Here is a 24,841-nt window from a genome sequence, read left to right as displayed (position 1 = left end):
GCCTCCCAAAGTGCTGGGATTACAGGCTTGAGCCACTGTGCCCGGCCGTGCCTAATCCATTTTTTAACTCTTATATCCTACCCTCTTGTTCCACTGTCATCTCTATTACTATTACCATCAAATCCATCCTCGTACTTCCTATCTCCCATTTTCTGTTAAATCTTTTATCAGGTGAAGTCACTGACTTCCCTTTTTTGTTCCTCACTATCACACCAAAGCTGAAGAGGATCACAGAGTCATAGTACTTAAAGCCTGAGAGGGACTGTGAAATATCTGGCCCAATGGTACTGAAACTTCAATGCATGAGAATCCCATGAAATGTTTATTTAAAATAGAGTCCTCAGTCCCAGACCCAAAAGGTTTGATTCAGGAGATCCGGGAAAGAGCCCAGGAATTTGCACCTAGAGTGACTCAGATGCAGGGAGTCCTCAGACCTCATGTGCAGAGATACTATCCAGTGCTGTGATGCTTGTGGGGGTTCCTCAAGAGCTACCACAAAGGGTGAGAGGGTAGCCAAGGGCACCTGCTCTGAGCAACCATACCATTCACAAGATTTCATTTGAAATGGGTTTTGCCCATTGGAAAAAGAAATGTTTGAAAATGACTGGTATCCAATCTCTTTGTTTTATACATGAGAAAACTCAAGTCCTTGGTCCTCAGTCCTGTAGTCAATTTATGACAGAGCCAGGATGGAACCTCAGCCTCCTGACACCTGACTAGTGGACTTTTCCCAACACCTTCCTGCCTTGTGGGGTAAAAGGACCACAGAGGTTCCCACTGCCATGTTGCCTAAGAATCTTACAACGAGCAGCCTGCCTGTGAAGATGGCACATGTGATGGACCACAATGCACTAGAGAACATTGCTGGTGGGATGGGAGATAATGGATTTGGGCTCGTTTTTCATCTAGCATATATTCTTAGCCTCCCTCTTCAATAAGACTGTAAAGACCTCGTCATCCTCTACGGTCTGACCTCTTCCTGGGTTCTCCAATGCTCTCCCCACCCTCTCATCCCACCGTTCAATTAGCTCTTCAATGGCTGACCTTTGTTGGGGGGGCCAGTTCTTTCAAGGGTCATTCTGAGACAATTGTATTTCTGCCACCAGCCTCCAAAAACTGGTATTAGCCATCTCTACCCCACATGTGTGCACACAGAGCACCCAGAGCACCTGGAACACCTCATTCTTCCTTGAACCTATTGCTGTCAAATAAGAGTCTGTTTATTTGTCCATCTCTTCCCCCAGACCTCAGACTCCTTCAGGGCAGTGACATGGGTCATAATAATACCTGTGTCCATAGCACCTAGCATAGTAGCTGGTACTCCTAAGTGTTACTTAAATGTGGGAGGGAAGGAGAGAGGGAGGGAGGGAGGGAGGGATGGATGGATGGATGAAAAACATGAATCCCTGCTGCTACTCTCAATGCACCTATTAAACCTCTATCATATCCCTGAGGGAGCCCTAGAAAATGCTAATTGACACTGAGCAAACTAGCTCATCTAAATGAAATTCGTCCCCTGTTGCCACCAGAGCCCCTTAAACCTCCTCTCCATGAGGCCCTCTCCAAACTCAATTCCATTTCTCAATACTGTACTTAACTTTTCTTCTTTCCCCCTGCATCTCCATCATACTGGACTTAACACTGGACATTAAACAAATTTAAAATCCAATAATGTTTACTGTGAAAGAATTGCTAAGATTATGGAAAACATACTTGATTGCACCAGAGACAGTAAGTTCTCACTTAACGTTGTGGAAAATGTTGTAGGTTCTTGAAAACTGTGACTTTAAGCAGAATGACATGCAACAACACCAAGTTTTTCCTCACCCACTCTATAATGAAATGACTTTGAACTCAACAATGTTATTTGAGGACCTGCTGTATGTTGTTTCACTTAAAGTCACAGTTTCCAAGAACCTATCAACAATGTTAAGTAAGGAATTTCATATTCTCCATTAGAAAATACCATGAACTTTCTTCACATCCTCAAAATCTATTCTTTCTCCATCACTGGAGTCCATTACCTTTCTTCTACAATATTCAGTATCATTCTCAATTATATTTCCCAGTCTTCCTCATCTCATAACTCTTCCACAAAGCCACTGCCAGAATCTTCTTTCTATATGTTGCTGACAATGCTATTTTTTACAGGCCTAAAATTTCCCAAGTCCCTTTGAGTACTTAGATCTAATTTAGAGCTCATCACTCTTACTTTCTATGCTGTTTGCCTCTATCTTTTTCTTTTTATCCAATATTGCACATCTAATTCTTGTCAAAGATCAATAAGTAGAGAGAATTAGAAAATGTCCTAACATGGAATAAGGAACTAGATCTCAGCTTTTGAGAAAATCGGTCAAGTTTAAAGGCAATCCAGTGTTCCTGACTTACAACTTCAAAGCACCATTCCCAGCCAGGCTCCCAAAACCTACAGAGGTTTTCTACCACCTGGCATTGTTTCTTCTACAGAGCCTGTATACTGACAAGAACTTTTGAGAGCTGCACATTCCTAATGAGATGAGTCATTTTGCTCAGGCACCTTACCCAGGAGTAAAAATAACAAAATGTGAGAGTATCCTGGCAATTCTACAGATAAACCTATCCTGTACCATATACATATGATCACATTATATTTGGGGAAAACACTATATCTTACTAAACTCTGTATCCTCTGCATGTATTAGGTTGGTGCAAAAGTAACTGTAGAATTCTGACACACAGCAGGCAGAGGGTAAGTGTCTACTGAGTGAAAGAATGAACAAATGAACAAACGTAGAACCTCTCAAGTAAAAACTAAAAGCAAGTGAGTATTAGCCTTCTAGGGCTGCTGTAACATGTCACCACAAACTATGTAGCTTAAAAGTAGATCATCACCAACCATCTGCTTTAAAACAGCAGAACTTTATTCTCTTGCAGCTCTTCAGGTAAGAAGTCCAAAATCAAAGTGTTAGCAAAGCTGCAAACCCTCTGGAGACCTTAATGGAGGATCCGTTCCAGACCTCTCTCCTAGCTTCTAATAGCTTCAAGCATTCCTTGGCTTGGAGCTATATAATTCCAATCTCTACCTCCACCTGTACATAAGCTTCTTTCCTGTGTCTCTTCTTTCCTTCTCTTCTCTCATAAAGATATTGGTGGTTGGGTTTAGAGTCCACCCTAATCCAGGATGATCTTACCTCAAGATCTTTAATTTAATTATGTCTGCTAAGAGTTTTTTTCCAACTAAGATCATATTCACAGGTTCTGTTGCACATATCTTTGTACTGTCCAACCATGACAGTAGTATGTAGTACAAAATAACCTCAATTGTTTTTAAAAGGAATATTGTGTGGAGAAGCAGAGAGGAATAAGAGGAGGAGCAAGCAAAGATGAAGGAGAGCAAACCATAAAATGTATCCACAAATTAATTGTAGTTAACTCTGATCTGGGTAGCAAGATCAAGGATGATTTCTATGTTTTGTTTGTATTCTTTCAAGTTTTCTTAATTTACTACCCACAGCAAACAGATCATACACCAATTAAAAATATATGGAATAAATTAACCCATTGAAATCATGTCAGGAAGTGTAAAGCAAAATGCCCCTGTAGTAAAAACTTGCTGGGAGGAAAAATTGATGAGAAATAATCAACAGATGCTGCTAAAAACATATGCTTGGTTTGGTATAGATAACCTTTGAGCACTGAATGAAACCAAATATCTTCACTATATTTCTTCACTATAATATGTCGATTTCTTTTAGCTTTCAGATTTTGGATCCTAAGAAAATTTTACATTTTTAAAATGAATGTTCTAACATCTCCAAGGCCTTTCTGGTTAGGTATAAGTTTGGGGTTTTTTGTTCGTTATTTTTTCAAAAGAAACTGTGGAACTCCTCCCAGTAACAACAGAAAATACACCTAACCAATTTTTTAAAAAGAGAAAGAACAGCGTTTTAAATAACACATAGATAGAACTTGGTGTATCTTTCACTTCCATTGTCATCTAAGATAAATGTGTCCTGGTTACAGAAGACCCTGCTATTTTGGTGATTCACTGCAATAGGTTTGAGTTTGGAACTGAGGGAGAATCAAACTACTTTCTCTGATAAGGGTGAGATCAATTTGAGGAGCCCTAGACACTGAGAGAGGAGAGACTGGAGCCAGTCTCTCTGAGCACAGAACGGGGGAAGGAGACACTTAAAAGGCCAGCAGCTGAGGAGGAGCACTTTAGTGAAGAAAAATGTTGAAATAGGATTTCATGTTGCTGGCTAAGGAGTATATAAAATAAACCCCCTCAATCTGGTCCCCCACAAATTCTTCAGTCAACTCTACCTTGCCCTCTAAGGTTTTTATGTGAGAGGGCTCGTTGAAGGAACTTTAAGAGGAGAAAACGAGAACAGCTAACATCTGGGTCACATAAACTTTAAAAACAAATTAGGAGATGCTACTGAAAATCCCATGTGCAGAGTTTTGAAAGTGTTATAATTTCCTGTTACTTCAAGGTGCACCTCATTTGGAAAAATAGCCACCATTTAAAAACTCAACCCTTAAAAGCTGTATTCATGCAATATAATAACTGATTACAATGGAAAGTCTTTTAAAAGAACTACAACATCACCACTCACATACAGAAATCACCTCATTGGCAAAGGGACCCCTCCATCTGCAAAGCTGAGAACCAGAAACTGCCCAAGAAATGATCAATCCAAGACTTAAGAAACTGAAATTAATTTATTGCAGACAAAACTATTTTTGAAACACTATTACTGAGAGTTGAATATTAATTTTTAAACTACTCACTCAGTTCAAAAAGCACTGAGACCACTCTTGTTAGCTTGCCTTTGAACTCATTGTTATGGGTGTCACTGTTACACCCATAAAAGTATGTTTTATTGCTTTTTAATAAAGAATCAAGTTTTTCTCCTCAAAATCTCCTTTCAAATCTGCAAGTCTATTCCTGTAAGACCCTAAATACCTTTCCCCTAGCTCATTCCCCAGTCCCTTTGCCAATGAGCTGGTTTCTGTATGTGAGTCGTGACACTGTTGTAGTTCTTTTAAATGACTGTACCATCATAATGTATAAGTAATCTGGGTGGCCTGGGGTTAAAAAACTCAGGCAGTTGGTCCTGTGCCTTGTGTTTAACCACTCTAACTTCAAGCCCACAATTTAAATGGAATAACTCAACTGAGGGTACATTAATGCTATCAAAAAGGTCCCACTCTCCCACTTAAACACACACAGACACACTAAATGTGTGTCAGCTACAAATACACTACGTTCAATGATCTTTGGGTTTTTTTGTTGCAGGCACTCAAAAAGAAAAAGAGAATATTTAATAAAAGTAACAATTCACTCTTACCCAAGACTGATGTAATGGATAAAATCCAGCAAAAGGCAATGTCATATATATTTACCCCACACATCCACCTTACTGGGTAAGTTGTTTCCAAGAACACAGCAGCAAATGGTAAATCTCTTCACCATAGGTCTACATGCCTCTAATCTGGAAGCACAAGGAAGGTGGGAACAGGTCCATCATAGCTGCCTGAAGGACATGCTAGCCACCCTCTGAATCAATACCCAAATTTGCTATCAAGATGCCAGACCCAGAACTAATATTTTATATACTTCACTTTTAAATGCTATATAGTTAGCTATTATAATGTAAAACATGTTCAAATTGTTTTAAATTGTTGCCATTTGGAGATTATCATATATTACAAATACTTTTTATTCAATAAATGTTTATTTTGTTTTAATTTTACTTTAAGTTCTGGGATACATGTGCAGAATGTGCAGGTTTGTTACATAGGTATACATGTGCCATGGTGGTTTACTGTACCTATCAACCCATCATCTAGGTTTTAAGTCCTGCATGCATTAAGTATTTGTGCTAATGCTCTCCTTGCTCCTCATCCCATGATGGACCCCAGTGTGTGATGTTCCCTTCCCTGTGTCCATGTGTTCTCATTGCTCAACTCCCACTTATGAATGAGAACATGTGGCATTTGGTTTTCTGTTCCTGTGTTAGCTTGCTGAGAATTATGGCTTCCAACTTTATCCATGTCCCTGCAAAAGACATGAACTCATTCTTTTTTATGGCTGCATAGTATTCCACGGTGTACATGTGTCAACTTTTCTTTATCCAGTTTATTATTGATGAGCATTTGGGTTGGTTTCAAATTTTTACTACTATGAATAGTGCTGCAATAAACATATATGTATATGTGTCTTTAGGGCAGAATGATTTATAATCCTTTGGGTATATACCCAGTAATGGAATTGCTGGGTCAAATGGTATTTCCAGTTCTAGATCAAGAAAGATCAAGAAATTATATTTTCAAATTGAAAACAGATTAAACGCAATGGAGATATGGTATGTCAACTGGGAGATATGGACTAGATAGAATGTTAGGAAGCCCCTAAAAATTCTATGTATAAAGAACTAAGAAATCATAATGATACGATCTAAAGTAAAAGGAGAAGGATAAAAATAAAGATACATAATTAAAGAAATCTTGGCATAGAAAAAAAGACAGAGAGGACATATAAGAAAATAGTAACAATAAGTACTTTTGGATAGTGGAAGAATGAATGTTATTTTCTTCCTTCCAGCATAATGCTGCTTTTATAATGGAAAAAATTTGTAATGGAAAAAATGAAACATAATTTTAAATTCTAATATCCAATGGGAGACATCACTCAATTAAACTAGAAAAGTTGATTAACCAAGTTGTTCCTATTGAAAGAGTGTATTTGTTCACATAATTATGCAGCATTTAGAAATACCAGACTTGAAAAGTGCAGAGACAATACTCTGCAGTAGTAAAAGAAAGCTCCTTCCTTTCCCCATAATACACACAATTTCCAAAAGAAAAATGAAAGAATAACATTGATGGAAACAGGCCTATGACAGCTTCAGAGATTTAAGCAAAGTTAACCAATGTACAGTAAAGTATAAAGTAGAATGTGTTGCACAAAATGCTTATGGTCAAGCACAATTTAAAATCTAAAGGTGTCAGAGAAATATCCTGATTAACTGAGGGTAATTGCACTGAAGCATCTGATCCCAGACTGTTCTAATGCAAAATCTTAAGTTTTGAAGATGTTAGAGAAGTAAAAATATAAAGAAGAAGTGATAAGGACTCTATTTGTTAATAATGACACAAAGAAGGGATGCTAGCAGCCTGGAAGAATGAACAGAGAAGCCTAGATTTTTTTATTGCATTTTAGGTTTGGGGGTACATGTGAAGAACATGCAAGAGTGTTGCATATGTACACACGTGGCAGTGTGATTTGCTGCCTTCCTCCCCTTCACCTATATGTGACATTTCTCCCCATGCTATCTCTCCCCAACTCCCCACCCCCTGCTGTCCCTTCCCTATTTCCCCTCAACAGACCCCAGTGTGTAGTACTCCTCTCCCTGTGTCCATATGTTCTCATTGTTTAACACCTGCCTATGAGTGAGAACATGCGGTGTTTGATTTTCTGCTAAGACCCCATCGTCTCAGCCCAAAATCCTGGATTTTTAAAGATATGTATTATGTGAAAAACTATGCTTACCATTTTATTTTATTTCTTAATAATTTCAACTTTTATTTTAGATTCAGGGGATACATGTGCAGGATTGTTAAATGGGACTATTGTGTGATGCTGAGGTTTGGGATACTCATGATCCCACCACTCAGGTCATAAGCAGAGTACTCGATAGGTAGTTTTTCAATCTCTGTCCTGCTCCCTTTCTCCCTTCCTACTAGTCCACAATGTTTATTGTTCCCATCTTTATATCCATGTGTACTCAATAATTAGCCCCCACTTATAAGTGAGAACATGTGGTATTTAGTTTTCTGTTCCTGTATAAATTTACTTAGGATGATAGCCTCCAGCGTCATCCATGTTGCTGCAGAGAACATGATTTTGTTCTTTTTTAAGGCTATGTAGTATTCCATGGTGTATATATACCACATTTTCTTTATCCAGTCCATTATTGATGGGCATTTAAGTTGATCCCATGTCTTTGCTATTGTGAATAGTGTTGCAATGAGTGTATGTGTGCATGTGTCTTTATGGAAGAATGATTTATTTTCCACTGGGGCATACCCAGTAATGGAATTGCTGGGTCAAACAGTAGTTCTGTTTTAGATTCTTTGAGAAATATCCACACTGCTTTCCACAGTGGCTGAGTAATTTACAACCCCACCAACAGTATATAGATGCTTATTAGGATTAAATGGAATTCCCTTCCTTGAGTGTCCTTTTTTTTTGAGACAGAGTCTCTCACTCTGTCACCCAGGCTGGAATGCAGTGGCCTGATCTTAGCTCACTGCAACCTCTGCTTCCCAGGTTCAAGTGATTCTCCTGCCTTAGCCTCCTGAGTAGCTGGGATTATTGGCACCCGCCACCACATCCAGCTAATTTTTGTATTTTTGGTAAAGACACGGTTTCATCATGTTGGTCAGGCTGGTCTCAAACTCCTAACCTCAGGTGATCCACCTGCCTCAGCCTCCCAAAGTGCTGGTATTACAGGCATGAGCGACCACGCGCACGGACACTGAGTATCTTTTAAAATTAAACAGATACAAGTATAAACAGACAGATATGGGTAAAGACATGGCTTCAACTAGAGGCTCTCAAACCTGTCTGTACGTTAGTCATCTTGGAAACTTTAAGAAACAGAAGGGTCCCATGTCCAAGACCCTCTTTTAATTGCTCTGGGCTGTAGGTGGGATGTGGGTATTTTTTAACTCCCCTCGAGTGATTCTAATGTGATGCCTGGTTTGAGGAGCATGAGATTAGATGACCTCTGCAGGAACTTTCGGGATCCCTCTCACTTGCCCTTCACCTGCCCAGTTACTCCCACGGTAGCCAGGGACAGTTAGCAGGACCTGAGGAAACATCCTCTCATGAAACATTTAAGTAGGTATTGTACTTGCAGACTTGCTAACAGTATCTTGTAGCCTAGGGCTAAGAATGCACACCTGGTGTGCAGCAGGCACATTAACTTCTGCAATAAGGAATCGTGCCATCACTATACTAACTTTTAAAACAGAAGTCGTTGGCCGGGTAGGGTGGCTCACGCTGTAATCCCAGCACTTCAGGAGGCCAAGGTGGGCAGATCACTTACATGGAGAAACCCCATCTCTACTAAAAATACAAAATTAGCTGGGAATGGTGGCAGTTGCCTGTAATCCCAGCTACTCAGGAGGCTGAGGCAGGAGAATTGCTTGAACCTGGGAGGCGCAGGTTGCAGTAGGCCGAGATCATGCCACTGCACTCCAGCCTTGGCAACAAGAACAAGACTTCATCTCAAAAACAAAACAAAACAAAAACCAGAAGTCATGAAAAGATTTTACCAAAGGCTCAATACCCATTTCTTAAGCACTTTGACACATTATAACAGTTTGCAGAGGCAGAAGATTTGTCCTGATTTGAACAGAATAGAGTTAGAAAACAAACAAAAAAAAAAAGTGAAATTGAAAAGGAAGGTTAGAAGGGAAAGGTTTCACTTCCATAATTACATCGTGGTCTGAGGTTTGCATTATAGTTCACTTGGTGCTAAGAATGTTAATGAGTAATATCCCAGGCACTGAAAGTGTGGATGTATATGCATATTTACATATGCATATTAACATATAGGTAAACTATATATTATATAATGTTTTTATTTATGTGATTGTATACAAAGCCCTTCAAATATAAATAGATAAGACTTTGATCAGAACACAAAGTCCACACTTGACACATTGCATCATGAATGGATAGAAGAACTCTAACGTAGACTCTTACCTGCCATGAAACCCAGGGATAGTCATCCCTTCGGAGCCTTAATCTCCTCATCTTTAATATCGGGGCACTATTACCCAAATTTTAGGGTTTTATGAGACTTCAGTGTGGGAGCCCACACATAGTACTTGCTCAATAAACATGTTGAATCTAAATGTAGCCACCCACCTTACTGGTTCCTGAGCACAACAGAAGGGGTACCTGAAGCCTGCAAGGAAAATCAATTGCCCCAAGTCACACAGTGATCATGTACGTGGACTCAGGTTTCCTGACTGCTACTTTCATCCCACTTTCTTCCCTTGGGGGTCCTCCTCTCCAAAGCTGACTATGCCCTGCCTCCTTCCAGGATGTGCCAATAGCTCCTGCTCTAATATGAAGACCCTAAGTCCAAGACCTTCTGCCAAGAACACACAAGTGAAGCCACAAGCACCTGGCAGTGCCCAACCCAATGTGACACCCATCCCAGGAACACCTGGACTTCCAGGGACCCTGATCCCCTCCATCCATTTTACTTTATTGCTGAATTGTGGCCCACAGATGCCAAGGATAGGGCCAAAACACTTTTTAAATATTTTCCCTTAATATTACCATAGGCTTAATTACGTACGAACTACTATCTTATACATGCTTCCCTGGAAGCAGATCCTGAGATGAGTATTCACATGCAAGTGGTTCATTAAGAAAGTATTTCCAGGAGAAACTGGGAAGGGAGATGAGAAGCAACACAGGAAAGGGGAAGAAGCTAAGAGTGTGATTGCAGGCAAGTTCTGTCCTCAGCCTGAGCTCAAGGGACACTGAGGAGTGCAAATTACACCTCCGAGTTTGTCCAACCTGAGGCAGGGGAGCTGCTGTTTCGTGCTCCTGCCCCAATTGGTCATCGGGTCCAACATCCCAAGGGCTATGCTATACAGAAAGTGGCAGGTGCACGTTCTTAGAAGGAATGCACATGGGTGTTTGGGGATGAGCACAGGAAGGCAGGAAAATCTGGGCAGAACCCCAACAACATCCTCCATAACCACCAACTCCACAGAACTCAACACTCCTTGTGCTAGCTCAGATCTAGGCCCATTTGATTTCCCCAATATCTCAAAATCCAAAAAGCGAAAAGCCAGTATCCATAGCCTGAGTACATCCTACAGAAACCATCATCCTATGCACTGGAATTGGCTAATGATGGGATTTAACAAAATTTAACAGAACAAGCTCCTCTTGTAGGTTGCCCTCTCTTCACGGACACTTGTTACAGCTCAGTTTGAAAATTCAACAGATACTGTGGTAGGCTCAAGAGACACAAACATGATCAAGGGAGAGGACCCCAACCCTAGAGGAGCTGACAGTGGTGTGTAATCTCTCAAATTGAGATTTTTGTCTGATTTTTCACTGAATCCTAAAGAATATTCCATTCTCAATAATAGATGCTTCTCCCTTCAACTTTATAGGATCAGCAACAATGCTTTTCAAAACATCACACCATACTGTTACAAAGAAATATTATCTCACAAGGAATTAACAAAAAGCTAAATAAAACCACAAGAAAGTAAAACAGTATTTCAAATGATAACGGTAATGACAGTCATCATGTGTGGGAGACATATAGTCATCAAATTCCTGAATATCTAAGTTACTGGATTAATCCAATGGCCTCCAAATAGAAACCCCAACATCTATTACAATCCAGGTATTACCACAAAATTTAACTGGTAATTTAAGAGACCTTAAAAGATATGCCAGAGTTATTAGTTCAAATTCACTATGTAAGTATATTTAGTTTTAACACACTTTATATGAGATAAGACTCCAAAGTAATGAGATGTTCCTTGGAAAAGGAATGTATTAACATCGGAGCTAACGCCCAGTCAGAACTTTCAGACTTGAGAAAGCGATGCAACAGTACTACCCAAAGCCACACACACTCTCTCTTATAGAAAGCCTTTTAAAGAAGTAACGAGACTACGTGGAGAATGCTACCAACACACAAGACACTGGGCCAAGCATTTTACAGAACTCCTTTAACCTTCACAGTAATTCTATCCATGGGAGAGACCCCATTATAACCCCACCTTACGGAGGAGAAATCCAGGGCTTACAGAGATTAAAAACTTGCCCAAGACCACAGAATTATTCAGAGTAGGAAAAAACTCATACTTAAGTCTGTCAGTGCAAAATGCATACTTTTAACATCACATTGTGGTGGCAACGATTCAAAACCTGCTAACCTGCAATTGAACCATGAGAGTCCAGGAACCTTTATGGCCTTATCCATGTCACACCAGGATCACACTTTCCAAGGCTCTGTCTCTACAACTATGGTTTTAGATTAAGATCATTTTTCTTCACTATCCTTTTTACACCATTTTCTAAAACAAGCCAAAAGAAAAACTGTAGGTATTCATTATGTTATTAGAAATCAGACAACATTTTAGTTATACAGATTACTTCAATATCACCCTGTATTCTCTAGGCTACCTAGCCCCTCTAGATGTCTTTAGCATTTTCCTTCACATATGGCTAATTCCTTTTATGATTTTCTCTTTAGAAATCACATTCTTCACAGTATTCAAATGATTGAAAATCACTGCCTGATGTGACTGACTGCCAGATTTAAGTACATCATTAAAATTCACTTTGCCACATATTATCATTAGCAAAGAAAGGTGGGGGGACAGAGAAAAACAGAGTAAGAAATGATGGAAAGAAGTTTTAAAATTACCTCTGCTAAGTTTTCTGGAGGTGTCTTTGCTGTCATTTGTTTATAAACACATGCATTTTTAAAGCATTTCTGATTCTAATATTGTTCTGACAAATAATATTTCTTCATTGATGGATGAATATAAAAGCAATAAAAAATCTGTACTATGATAGATAGCCCCTCTAAATTCCACTATCAAGTGAATGCAAATTTATTATCACTATCATTTAACATAGTAATGTGTGAGAAGTCTCTCTAGCAATATTCCCCAGAAATTACCAAATTAAATAATTCACACTCATGAAACATCTACCACATACAAAATCCCATATGCACCAATTCTAAATAGTACTGGATCTAGAAATGGAAAGTGACAATGATGTGTCTGAGTTCCACAAAAGGCACTGCAAAGGAATGTCAAAGTTGAGTGGGTAGCACAAGCATTTGCTGAACATAAAAGATAACCATGAAGATAAAATAGAATTAAACTTCAATTTTTAATAAATTAAAGGGGGAAAATTATCATATATCTAATTAAAAAAGAAAGCCACCAATTGTCAAGGCTCGTTTCAGGGTCCTAGAAATTTTCAGAATAACCCAAAGAATGTATTTCTTACTTGCTGTCGATGAGCACTTCAGACTGCCGATTATTCACTTGATTATCACTCTTGTGGCGAAACTGAAAAATCAAAGTATTTGTGAGAAAACACATTACAAGGTACTTTGTCAGCCCATAAGCACACTGGCAATACTTTGAGTTCATACATTTTAACAATGTTGTCATTGGTCTAAGATGACACTGTTTGGGCATACTGTGAACCTAGCTCTACATGTTCTAAATCTAAATCAAAACCCTTCTCACTACTTTTCACTCTGGATGTCACCAATGAAACAAGGCTAGCCGCATGGTCTTCCAATCTCCACATATATTTAGTTGCTTCTAAGCAGACAGTATGCTCTCTCTTGTGCCTTATAGTCCCAGAGAAAACCATGTATTAATCTTGACGTCTTTAACAAGGAATGGGGGCTTCCATTTCTCTCCCATATGTACTCAATGCTTTATTAGAACATCATTCTTTCTGTTTTATGGATTTCTTTGAAGTCAAGACGTTACTTGTAACAACATGAATTTTTATTCTCCAGGAATTCTAATTGTTAACAGTGATCTTATTAAGTACTGACCATTTAAAACAAAAATTAGAAAGCAATACTGAAACACATTTGGTGGAGATTTGTGATTTATGTCCAAATGGTTGTATTTCTTATTGTATACTCCAGTAATGTAAGCATCTCATATAGCTTGAAGAATCTCAATATTGGGAGCTCTCTACTAGGCTCATAAATTAGCAGTCATTCAGGTAAGTCTTTCTATGTGCAATGTCAAGATCAGATAGTAGCAGTAAGCTAAAATAGAAACAAAGGTAAAGTAGAGAAAATGGTAATGCCATTAATAATAGGCTATATTAGTTATTTCAGCAAATTAGCCTACATGCACAGATAAACAGGAGTAGTCTGTTGAAGAGATATGAATCTTCTATTGCATAAACTTTAATCATCAGAATGCTTTCTTTTCTTCTTAAATTCAAACTGTTGTGTCAAAATCATGATATATAAAATGCTTCAACCAGCTCTTTTCCTTTTCCTACAGCCTTCCCAAACCCATCCCAATCTTTCTATTATGCTATACCCAGTACATACAATTGCTCAGAATGGCAGGTGTAAGTTAATAGATATTACCAGTAAAAATAAGAAAACAAAGATATTTAGCATTTGTTAGCATTTTACAACTATTTAACATACTGTAAAAATAGTTTATAATATTGGTAGAGGAGTAAATTAAGTCACATCACCCATTGACATGCAAACTTCTTCCTACAAGTAGAACAATAAAAATAGAAGCATTATTTGATTTGAGTGCATGATTTGGAGGGGTTGCTGAATATTCTCTCCTCCACCATATCTACATGGCGTTACTCTCCACTCTGCCCTGTGCCATGAAAAGCTGGGCTCTGTGGTCCTTGCCTTTTGACTTCTGGTAAGATCTGGGCAACAGATAGTACTGGCAGAAGATTCAAGGGTCAGAGAAGAGTGAAATAAGGAAACGTATCCCCTGGCTTTCTTCTAGCTGGGTTAGCAATGGCTACTTCCACAGATAGCCCCACCTGCTGCAAAGAGGCCTCAACTACATCTCCAAGGCTGTTCACTGCTTCCTTCCTTTGCCTCTTCAGGCCTAGTAGTACTGCCACCCATGTTGCTGCCATAGCTGCTTTTCCTTGCCTGCACCCTTTGTAAATAATCCCTTCATTATTAAACTCTCCAATCCACCTAATTTCAGGGTGACCTCTGTTTTTTGCCAAGACCCTGACTGGTGGAGATGTCCAGTTAATGGACTGGCACATAACATCACAAAAAATGAAAGCACATTCAGGCATTAACTGCAATGGAATCAAAAGACTTTTGGTTTAGTCACATAAATCCCCTAAATTGAGTATCTGAACATCACAGAAAAAAACCAGTCAGCTCATCCCCAAAAAGCTGAGCAGCTCACTCTCTAGGAGATGCAACCACTTCTACTTCTGCTCAGGTTTTACCAAGAGGACTTGGTATTGGATAGATGGAGTCTGGAAGGATTAGAAATGGTAGTTTCAGGCCCAGGCTGACACTTCTGGACAACTTCTTCTCTAGAAATAAATATGAGGATGTAGAGGGGAACTTCCACAGGACAGAAAGGGAGTAGAGGGCTAGCATCCATTGTGTACTCCCTGTGAGCTAGATTCTCAACCTGATGCTTTATACATATTATCTCATTCTATCTTCCCAATATTGCTGGTGCCATTGGCCATGTTATACAGAAAAGGAAAGGTTCAAGAAGTTAAGTCAAGAGATGATCCAAGATGGCCGCATAGGAACAGCTCTAGAGTGCAGTTCCCACTGAGAACAATGCAGAGAGTGAGTGATCACTGCATTTCCAAACAAGTTTTTACTGCCCACAGACCAGGAGATTCCCAGGCTGAAAAGCACCACCAGTCTCCAGCACAGCTGTTTCAGCTGGCGCAGCGGGTCTCCGCACAAAAACTCACACAAACCTGGACAGCTGTTTCAACTGGCGTCTGGAACAACTGGGAGACAGAGTTGCCCGTTCAACTCAAAAAAGGGGGCTGAAACAGGGAGCCAGATGATCTGGCTCAGGAGGTCCCAACCCCACAAAGACCAGCAATCTGAAGCGTTCTGGATTGAGAATTTCACAGCAGGCACAGCTGGACACGAGATGGTCCAGCTCTATGGGGGGAAGGGTGTCTGCCATTACCAAGGCAGTTCCACCATTACAGGGGCAGTCTGCCATTACACAGACAGTCCGCCATTACTGAGGCAGACCGCTATTACTGAGGCAGTTCTAACTATACCTCTGTAAACAAAACTGCAAGGAAATTCATACAGCAGCTGAGCAGAACCCACAGCAGCTCAGCAATGCCTCTGCTGGCAGACTGTGACTAGGCTACCTCCTCATTGGGCAGGGCATTTCTGAAAAAAGGCAGCAGCATGTTGGGAACTTAAAAATAAAGCCCCACCTTCCCAGGACAGAGCACCTGGGAAAAAAGAGTTTCACTGCAGCACTCTTAAACGTACCTGCCCAGCAGCTATGAACAGAACAATGGAGCTCACAGCTCAGCACTCAAGCTCCTATAAGGGACAGACTGTCTCCTCAAGCAGCTCTCCGACCCCGGTATATCCAAAGAGACACCTCATAAAGGAGAGCTCAGGCTGACACCTGGCAGGTACCCTTCTGAGACGAAGATAACAGAAGAAGAAACTGGCAGCAACCCTTGCTGTTCTGCAGCCGCCGCAGGTGATCCCCAGGCAAGCAGGGTCTGGAGTGGACCTCCAACAGTCCTACAGCAGAGGGGCCTATTAGAAGGAAAACTAAAAAAAGAGAAAGAAATAACTTCATCATAACAAAAAAGATGTCTACTCAGAGACCCCATCCCAAAGTCACCAACTACAAAGACCACAGGTAGATAAATCTACAAAGACGGGAAGAAACCAGCACAAAAAGGATGAAAACACCCAAAACCAAAACACCTTTCCTCCTCCAAGGGATCACAACTCCTCACCAGCAAGGGAATAAGGCTGGATGGAGAATGAGTCTGATGAATTCACAGAAACAGGCTTCAGAAAGTGGATAATAACAAATTTATCTGAGCTAAAAGAACATGTTCTAGCCCAATGCAAAGAAACTAAGCATGTTGAAAAAAAGGTTTAACAAAACACTAAGGAGAATAAACAACTTAGAGAAGAATACAAATGAAATGATGAAGCTGAAAAACACAACACAAGAATGTCACAACGCATACACAAGTTTCAATAGCAGAATCAACCAAGCAGAAGGATATCAGAGATTGAAGATCAACTCAATGAAATAAAACAAGATGGCAAGATTAGAGAAAAAAGAGTGAAAAGAAATGAATAAAGCCTACAAGAAATATGGGATTATGTGAAAAGACCTAATCTATGTTTGGTTTGTGTACCTGAATGCGACAGAGAGAATGAATCAAAGCTGGAAAACATTCTTCAGGAAATTATCCAGGAGAACTTCCCCAACCTAGCAAGGCAGGCCAATATTCAAGTCCAGGAAATACCAAAAATACCACAAATACAGAAAAATGCCACAAGAAGAGTAACCCAAGGCACATTGCCAGATTCACCAGGGTTGAAATGAAGGTAAAAATGCTAAGGACAGCCAGAGAGAAAATCAGGTTACCCACAAAGGGAAGCCCATCAGACTCACAGTGGATCTCCCAGAAGAAACCCTACAAGCCAGAAGAGAGTAGGGGCCAATATTCAACATCCTTAAAGAAAAGAACTTTCAACCTAGAATTTCATATCCAGCCAAACTAAGCTTCATAAGCAAAGGAGGAATAAAATCCTTTACGAACTAGCAATTGCTCAGAGATTTCATCACCACCAGGCCTGCCTTACAAGAGCTCCTGAAAGAAGCACTAAACATAGAAAGGAACAACCAGTACCAGCCACTCCAAAAACGTACCAAATGGTAAAAAGCATCAACACAATGAAGAAACTGAGTGAACTAATGGGCAAAACAACCAGCTAGCATCAAAATGACAAGATAAAATTCACACATAACAATATAAATCTTAAATGTAAATGGGCTAAATGCACCAATCAAAAGACACAGACTGGCAAATTGGATAAAAAGTCAAAAGCCATCAGAGTGCTGTACCTAGGAAACCCATCTCACGTGCAAGGATACACATAGGCTCAAAATAAAGGGATGAAAGAAGATTTACCAAGCAAATGGAGAGCAAAAAAAAGAAGGAATTGCAGTCCTAGTCTCTGATAAAATAGACTTTAAACCAAAAAAGATCAAAAGAGACAAAGAAGGGCATCACATAATGGTTAAAGGAGCAATGCAACCAGAATAGCTAATGATCCTAAATATATACACACCCAATACAGGAGCACTCAGATACATAAACAAGTTCTTAATGACCTACAAAGAGACTTAGACTCCCACACAATAATATGGGAGACTTTAATACTCCACTGTCAATATTTAGACAGACCAACAAGACAGAAAATGAACAAGGATATCCAGGACTTGAACTCAGATCTAGACCAAGCAAACTTAATAGACATTTAGAGAACTCTCTACCCCAAATCCACAGAATATACGTTCTTCACAGCACCACATCACACCTACTTTAAAACTGACCACATAATTGGAAGTAAATCACTTCTCAGCAAATGTAAAAGAATGGAAATCATAACAAACAGTCTCTCAGACCACAGTGCAATCAAATTAGAACTCAGGATTAAGAAACTAACTCGGAACCACACAACTTCATGGAAACTGAACGACTGGATCTTGAATGTAGACTGGATAAACAATGAAATGAAGGCAGAAATAAAGATGTTCTTCAAAATCAAAGAGAATGAAGACACAACGTGCCAGAATCTCTGGGACACATTTAAAGCGTGTCTAGAGGAAAATTTATTGCAATAAATGCCCACATGAGAAGCAAGGAAACCTCTAAAATCGACATCCTATCATCAACATCCTTTGAAATTTACGTGACATCAATCACCTAAAATTGAAAGAGCTAGAGGAGCATGATAAAAAAAACTCAAAAGCTAGCAGAAAATAAGAAATAACTAAAATCAGAGCAGAACTGAAGGAGATAGAGACACAAAAAAACCTTCAGAAAATTAATAAATCCAGGAGCTGTTTTTTTGAAAATATCAACAAAATAGACCATTAGCCAGATTAACGAAAAGAGAGAAGAAGCAAATAGATGCAATAAAAAATGATAAAGGGGATGTCACCACAGAGTCCACAGAAATACAAACCACCATCAGATATTACTACAAACAACTCTGTGCACATAAACCAGTAAATCTGGAAGAAATGGATAAATTCCTGGACACTTGCACCCTCCCAAGCCTAAAACAGGAAGAAGTTGAAACCCTCAATAGGCCAATAACAAGGGCTGAAGTTGAGACAGCAATTAATAGCTTACCAACCAAAAAAAGCCCAGGTCCACATGGGTTCATAGCTGAATTCTACCAGACCTGCAAAGAGGAGCTGGTATCACTCCTTCTGAAAACTATTCCAAACAAACCAAAAAGAGGGAATCCTTCCCATATTATTTTATGAGATCAACAGCGTCCTGATACCAAAACCTGGCAGAGACTCAACAAGAAAAGAAAACTTCAGGCCAATATCCATGATGAACACAGATGCAAAAATCTTCAATAAAATACTGGCAAACTGACTGCCAACAGTACATCAAAAAGCGAATCCACCAATATCAAGTAGGATTCATCCTGGGATGCAAGGCTGGTTCAACATATGCAAGTCTATAAACATAATCCACCACATAAACAGAACCAAAGACAAAAACCACATGATTATCTCAATTGATGCAGAGAAGGCCTTTGATAAAATTCAACAGTCCTTTATTCTAAAAACTCTCAATAAACTAGGTATCGACAGAACGTATCTCAAAATAATAAAAGCTATTTACAACAAACCCACAGGCAATATCATACTGAATTGGCAACAGTAGACTGTTAGTAAAGTTTTGAGGGAGACAAAACTTACACATGAATTTTTGACTGTACAGGGAGTTGGTTCCCCTAACCCCCACATCATTCAAGGGTCAAATATATTTGACTTTGTAACTCCTAATATAATGACAAGAATGTGTGAGAATACCTAATGTTTACCAATTCTCAAACTTAAAGACATACATTAAAGAATAAGTAACACTCCACTGAGTGAATGCAGGTTGAGTTCTAATTCTGCTCTTCCACAAATTGGTTGTATTTTCATTAGTAAATCACTAGCTCTTTCTGGGCTTTAGTTTTCGCATCTATAAAAGGAGAAAGTGAATCTAGTTATTAAAGCCTTCTTGCTTTTAAATAGGCTCTGGTTCTATGGCACCTGTATTAATCATCAAACAAATAGCTGTAGAGTTTTATATGACATTGACCAAAATAACTTCATTCAAAATTTCAAATATGTCTCCATTTTCTATTTCTGAAAAGCCACAACTGAAATTGAAACCTCAAGAATGCTCAACAGCAAATACTCACAAAGTCATCTGTGGCATCTTTGACAGCTGTCATAGTTATCACCAGGACCAAAGGCACAATGGTGGTAAACCAGGTCAAGGAGGAGATTTCTGGAATTAGCTAAAACAAACATTCCAAATAGTTTAGGACTTTTAAAGTTAAAAAATATACCTTCCAAATTTTGTCATTTAATTTTATAAAACTTAGCAGAAATTAATGGGATTATATGGACTTATTTGTACAAATGAAGAATGACTTTCAACAATTTAAGTGTTTGTATTTGGTTATGACACATAGAGTAGGAGTATTATTGAACTCATTTTCAAACTACCTAACCAAAAATTGAAGTTTTTATAGCAAGGGGAGAAGCTTCTTGAAATCTTTTACAGATGATCACCTTCTCTAATATGTTAAATGTCAACCATCTTTCTCAGCTTTTCATCTCAACTTTTAACAATTTTATCAACTCCTCTTTTTACCAATTCCCAAAGAGAGATTATTTGAACATCTGCCTAGCACCAGACACTGTGCCAGGTACTTTCCATTTATTACATCATTTAATCCTCAGAAAAGTTCATTGAGTTAGATTCTTACTAGCATTGTTTTTGTATGATCCCAGAAGGTTTGTATTCCATGTAAATAGTACTGTACCCCCAGTACACAACACAGAATACTACATTATAAATGGTGTCCAGGAGTCAGGAAATTTTGCAGACCTGGGTATCATGTCCCCATTTTATAAATGAAGTATCTAAGAGGTCATGTAACTGAGCCAGGATCACACTCTGCTAAAATTTGAAACTGGGTCTCTTAGACTTCAAGGACTATTCCATTGTGCCTATACCTCCAAAGCCACCCACATAAGAGAGCCATGGTGACAGTGGACATAAATGTCTTAGGTGGTTTTTAAACGGGATTCATTTTGGAGGTGCTTCACAGCCATCAAGCAGGAAAGGATGGAGTAGAGATGGTCAGTGGCTAAAGATCAGGCCCCATCAAAACAACTCTAAATCGATTTCATATAGCAGCTTTCACATAAGATTTTTATTAAAAAATTCAAAACCCTCTGATGTAGCAATAAAAATAATGACTTTGGTGTCAGAAAAAGCTAGATTGTAGTCCTAGCTCATCATCAACTCATGGTGAAAGCTTTACCACCTAACCTCTCTGGATCTAATTTCTTCATCAATAAAGAAAGGAGGTTAGACTGAACTATCCCCAAGTTCCCTTCTAAATATAAAATTCTATGAACAAGAGCCTTTGGCCACAAATAAGAAACCCATTAGAAAAATGAATTCAAAATTCTGGAATGATGTGAAGTGTTACTTGAAGAAACCAAAAACAATTTTATGGGGAGAGATGTGGGCAGAAATCTTAGATTCTAAGCTTTCTTCAATAAATAGTGAGGTATTTATTCATTATTTTTGTTTTCCTGATCAATATCCAGTTCTTCTCAAATATCCTCCTATTTCTTACGGAACTATCATATCCCCTGACTTTCAGGCCACATAATTTTAGGAAACTTAGTCCGTCCTGGATCCAGGGTTTGGCATATGATCTTGGTTAAGCCAATTACTGGATCAAACTCTTCAGCCACAGTGACAGGTTTAGGAATGAAGATATAACTCCAGTCAGAACTAATCCCAAGGCTTTTGCTAGAGAAACAGAAAAAGTCATTCATTCATTCATATTTCACATCCCCCCCCCACCCTCAGCTGAGTTGGAACTATGATGTTGTCAGTGCCACCAAGTAAAGAGGGCCTACCAGAGAGGCCAATGTGTTTTTAAAAAAACAAACAAACAAAACAGAGAAAGAGAAGCCACATCCTGATGAAATTGTTATTGCTCATGGATCCAATAATACTTGAGATACACATGAATGTCTTTTGCTTAAACTAATTTAGATTTCTGCCACTTAAAACATAAAGATTCTTAATACAAATAGATATTCAATTAAAGAAAAAACAGTACCCAAATCTATTAATCTAATCCACCTTCTTACATCTTAGCACATTCTCGACCTACCAGTTTGATCTGGTTAAAGTACTCTAACATAAACACTAGGTAAATAACTGGCTAACATGAACTATTTATGTATGTATACAGTATGTATGTGTACAGTATGTATGATTTATATCTTTTTCCTTCCCAACGTATCCATAAAAGCTAAAATTTCATTTAAGGCCAGATTTTAGTCAGATGGGAGAAAAAGCAAATGTTATTAATTACCAATTAACCATTCAAAACTGTAAAAGTAGTCACCCTACAGTGAAATAACACATAGCATCATCACTTACTTTATATATATTAAAAATGTGTCACTGTTTATAAATGAAAATGCAATTTGCCAAATTAAGCTCTGCAACCTACTCAGTCTTAGTCAGCAAAGACTCTTTGCCTCAGCTCTGGCAATCCCCACACTGTAGATGTGAGAGGGAGATAAAGAAAGGAGGGAAGCTATGAGCAGTAATTATTAGGCTCTGGTTTGGTTCAAATAAAGTGCAAGGCTGTGTTTTAAAATGACCTCAGTGTTTAAAATGATAAATGTACTACTTTTTACCCATTCCTACCTCTCCCACATTTGTGAAGAGAAACAGTAACAAGACTAAAAATCTGATAAAGGATGATTTTACCTAATCAGGAACATTTAGCTAAGTAAATTAAGTAAACTACTTTTAAAAATTATATGAATACTTTCAACAAACAGATAATAAAGAAATACAACCTAAATATTACCTGTAAAATCAGAAGGCAAAGAAAATAAGCATTTGCCACTCTTTGGAACTGTTCAAATAAATTAATTGGCAAGAAGGTGAGAATACTGTATTTCGACGTATGGATACGATTATCCTGAAAAAGAAATAGCATCGTGTTAGTTTGGGGCAAGGCATTGCTCATTATCAGAAACAGCTCTAAAACCAAAAAGCCTGAGCCAAAGTAGGAAAGATAAGCTGGTTATCTAGGAAATTTCAACTCTGTGTGGCTCAAGGCCTTCATTTTTCCCAAGATGACATGCTCCTGATAACAGATGAAACTACAGGTCTATGTCATAAAATCACCTGTGACTAAAAAATTTATCAAAAGTTCACCCCTGAGATTTTTGACTCGGGCATCCAACTATTTGGCAGTCATTGCTTGAGTACCTACAGTATACAGTAGGTACTGAGTTCATATTGGGGCCCACAAGGCAGGAGGGAACTTCAGAAATCATCTGGTCCACCTTCCCAATGCATGACTCATTTAGATAACTCTGTCAAGGGGCTCCTAGGTCTGTCTTGGAAAGTCTCCTGTGATGGGAAACTGATAGCCTCGCAAGGCAGCCTGTCCCCATTTCAGAATGGGAACTGCTAGAATGGCCCTTATTATAAGAAACCCAAATCTGCCTCCCTATAACTTTTTTTAAATTTTAATAACTATTTCTTTCTACTTTTATTTTAGATTCAGGGGCATATGTGCAGGATTATCACGTGAGAGAACTACATGTCACTGAGGTTTGTGTATGAAGGATCCTGTTACCGGGTAAAGAGCATATTAGAGTGAGTGAAGAGCTAGACATGAACAGGCGGGGGAGCTCCTGGGAAAGGAAACCTCTGGGAAGCTCACACCTGACAGGGACCACTCAAAATTTCCATATTAAAGCTATCTCTAACGCTTGTGTAGGCGGGTACTCAGTCATATGAGGATAGGAAAGAGGAGGTAGCTACACAGAAAGAAATATCCCGGCACGCCTCTTAAGACACCCCAATAATCACGCACTCTACAGTTAAAATGTCAGAATGTTGTTAGCTACATGCTAATAAGAAGGACAAAAGGGGCCAGGCGTGGTGGCCCATGCCTATAGTTCCAGCATTTTGGGAGACCGAGGCAGGTGGATCACCTGAGGTCAGGAGTTTGAAACCAGCCTCGCCAACATGGTGAAACCCCCTCTCTACTAAAAATACAAAAATTAGCCAGGTGTGGTGGTGCATGCCTATAATACTAGCTACTTGGGAGGCTGAGGCAGGAGAATCGTTTGAACTCAGGAGGTGGTCCCAGTGAGCCGGGATTGCACCACTGCACTCCAGCCAGGGCGAAGAGCAAGACTCCTAAAAAAAAAAAGGGAAAAAGACCACTGGCCAAAGGGGACATTCCCAAGAGAAACCTGGCACCACAAGTACAGATTAGGACAGGCAAGGAAATTCCAAAGAGATATATGCAGGCCCAATAGGTATAGATTTGGCCTCTGGACAACCTTCCTGGGGTGGCAGCAATGAGCAAGGACACCATCAGACAGAATTTGTATTGATCACCAGCCCACACATGCACATTAACCCACAGTAAAGGAGGGTCCCACAAGCCTAGACGAAGAGTTAAGGCAGGAGCGGGAAAAACTAGACAAAGCAGAAAGATGGAGACTTGAGACAGGGGCAGTAATTTGCAGAAAAGTCCAATTAACATGATAAAGCTCCCTGTGCAGAACCTTTGGAACTGTTTTCCCACAGGATCATCCCACTCCTCCTTTGGGGTATACCTATTTTTCCTACAATAAGCTCTTTACACTATATTTTTTTCAATAAAATTTTTTGCTATCTTTGTACTGTCTTTTGGTTGAAATCTTTCTTCCAAGTTAGAGAAGAACTGGGACATCGGCTCTCTCTGGTAACAAGCATAGTACCTGATAGGTAGTGTTTTAATCCTCACCCCCACTCTTCCACTCTCCTCACTCTAGAAGTCCCCAGTGTCTATTGCTGCCATCTTTATGTCCATGAGTACCCGTCGTTTAGCCCCCACTTATGAGAAGTCGCGGTCTTTGGTTTTGTGAT

General features: G+C 39.2%; 1 protein-coding gene across 27 annotated transcripts in view; it reads right to left on the bottom strand.

Annotated features, from left to right (window-relative positions):
- ATP8B4 (ATPase phospholipid transporting 8B4 (putative)) overlaps window positions 1–24,841 on the bottom strand; it is a 419,806-nt gene that overhangs the window by 336,509 nt on the left and 58,456 nt on the right. For 23 of the 27 annotated variants that reach the window (XR_005203096.1, XR_005203097.1, XR_005203071.1 and 20 more), the window contains 3 exons: window positions 22,776–22,889; window positions 20,061–20,159; window positions 13,064–13,125 (listed from right to left, as the gene is read on the bottom strand). Coding sequence is in view for 12 of the 27 variants with exons in the window: in XM_017543577.2 (XP_017399066.1) it covers window positions 13,064–13,125; window positions 20,061–20,159; window positions 22,776–22,889 (275 nt within the window). In the remaining 15 variants the exon portion in view is untranslated. The remainder of the gene's footprint in view (window positions 1–13,063; window positions 13,126–20,060; window positions 20,160–22,775; window positions 22,890–24,841) is intronic. The other 4 variants (XM_017543639.2, XM_017543631.2, XM_037744973.1 and 1 more) reach the window with 1 other exon arrangement.

The sequence above is a fragment of the Cebus imitator genome, unplaced genomic scaffold (assembly GCF_001604975.1).
Source record: "Cebus imitator isolate Cc_AM_T3 unplaced genomic scaffold, Cebus_imitator-1.0 Scaffold9, whole genome shotgun sequence".
Classification (NCBI taxonomy): domain Eukaryota; kingdom Metazoa; phylum Chordata; class Mammalia; order Primates; family Cebidae; genus Cebus; species Cebus imitator.
The sequence above is the reverse complement of the archived record's forward strand: the minus strand, read 5'-3'. Positions and strand labels throughout refer to the sequence as shown.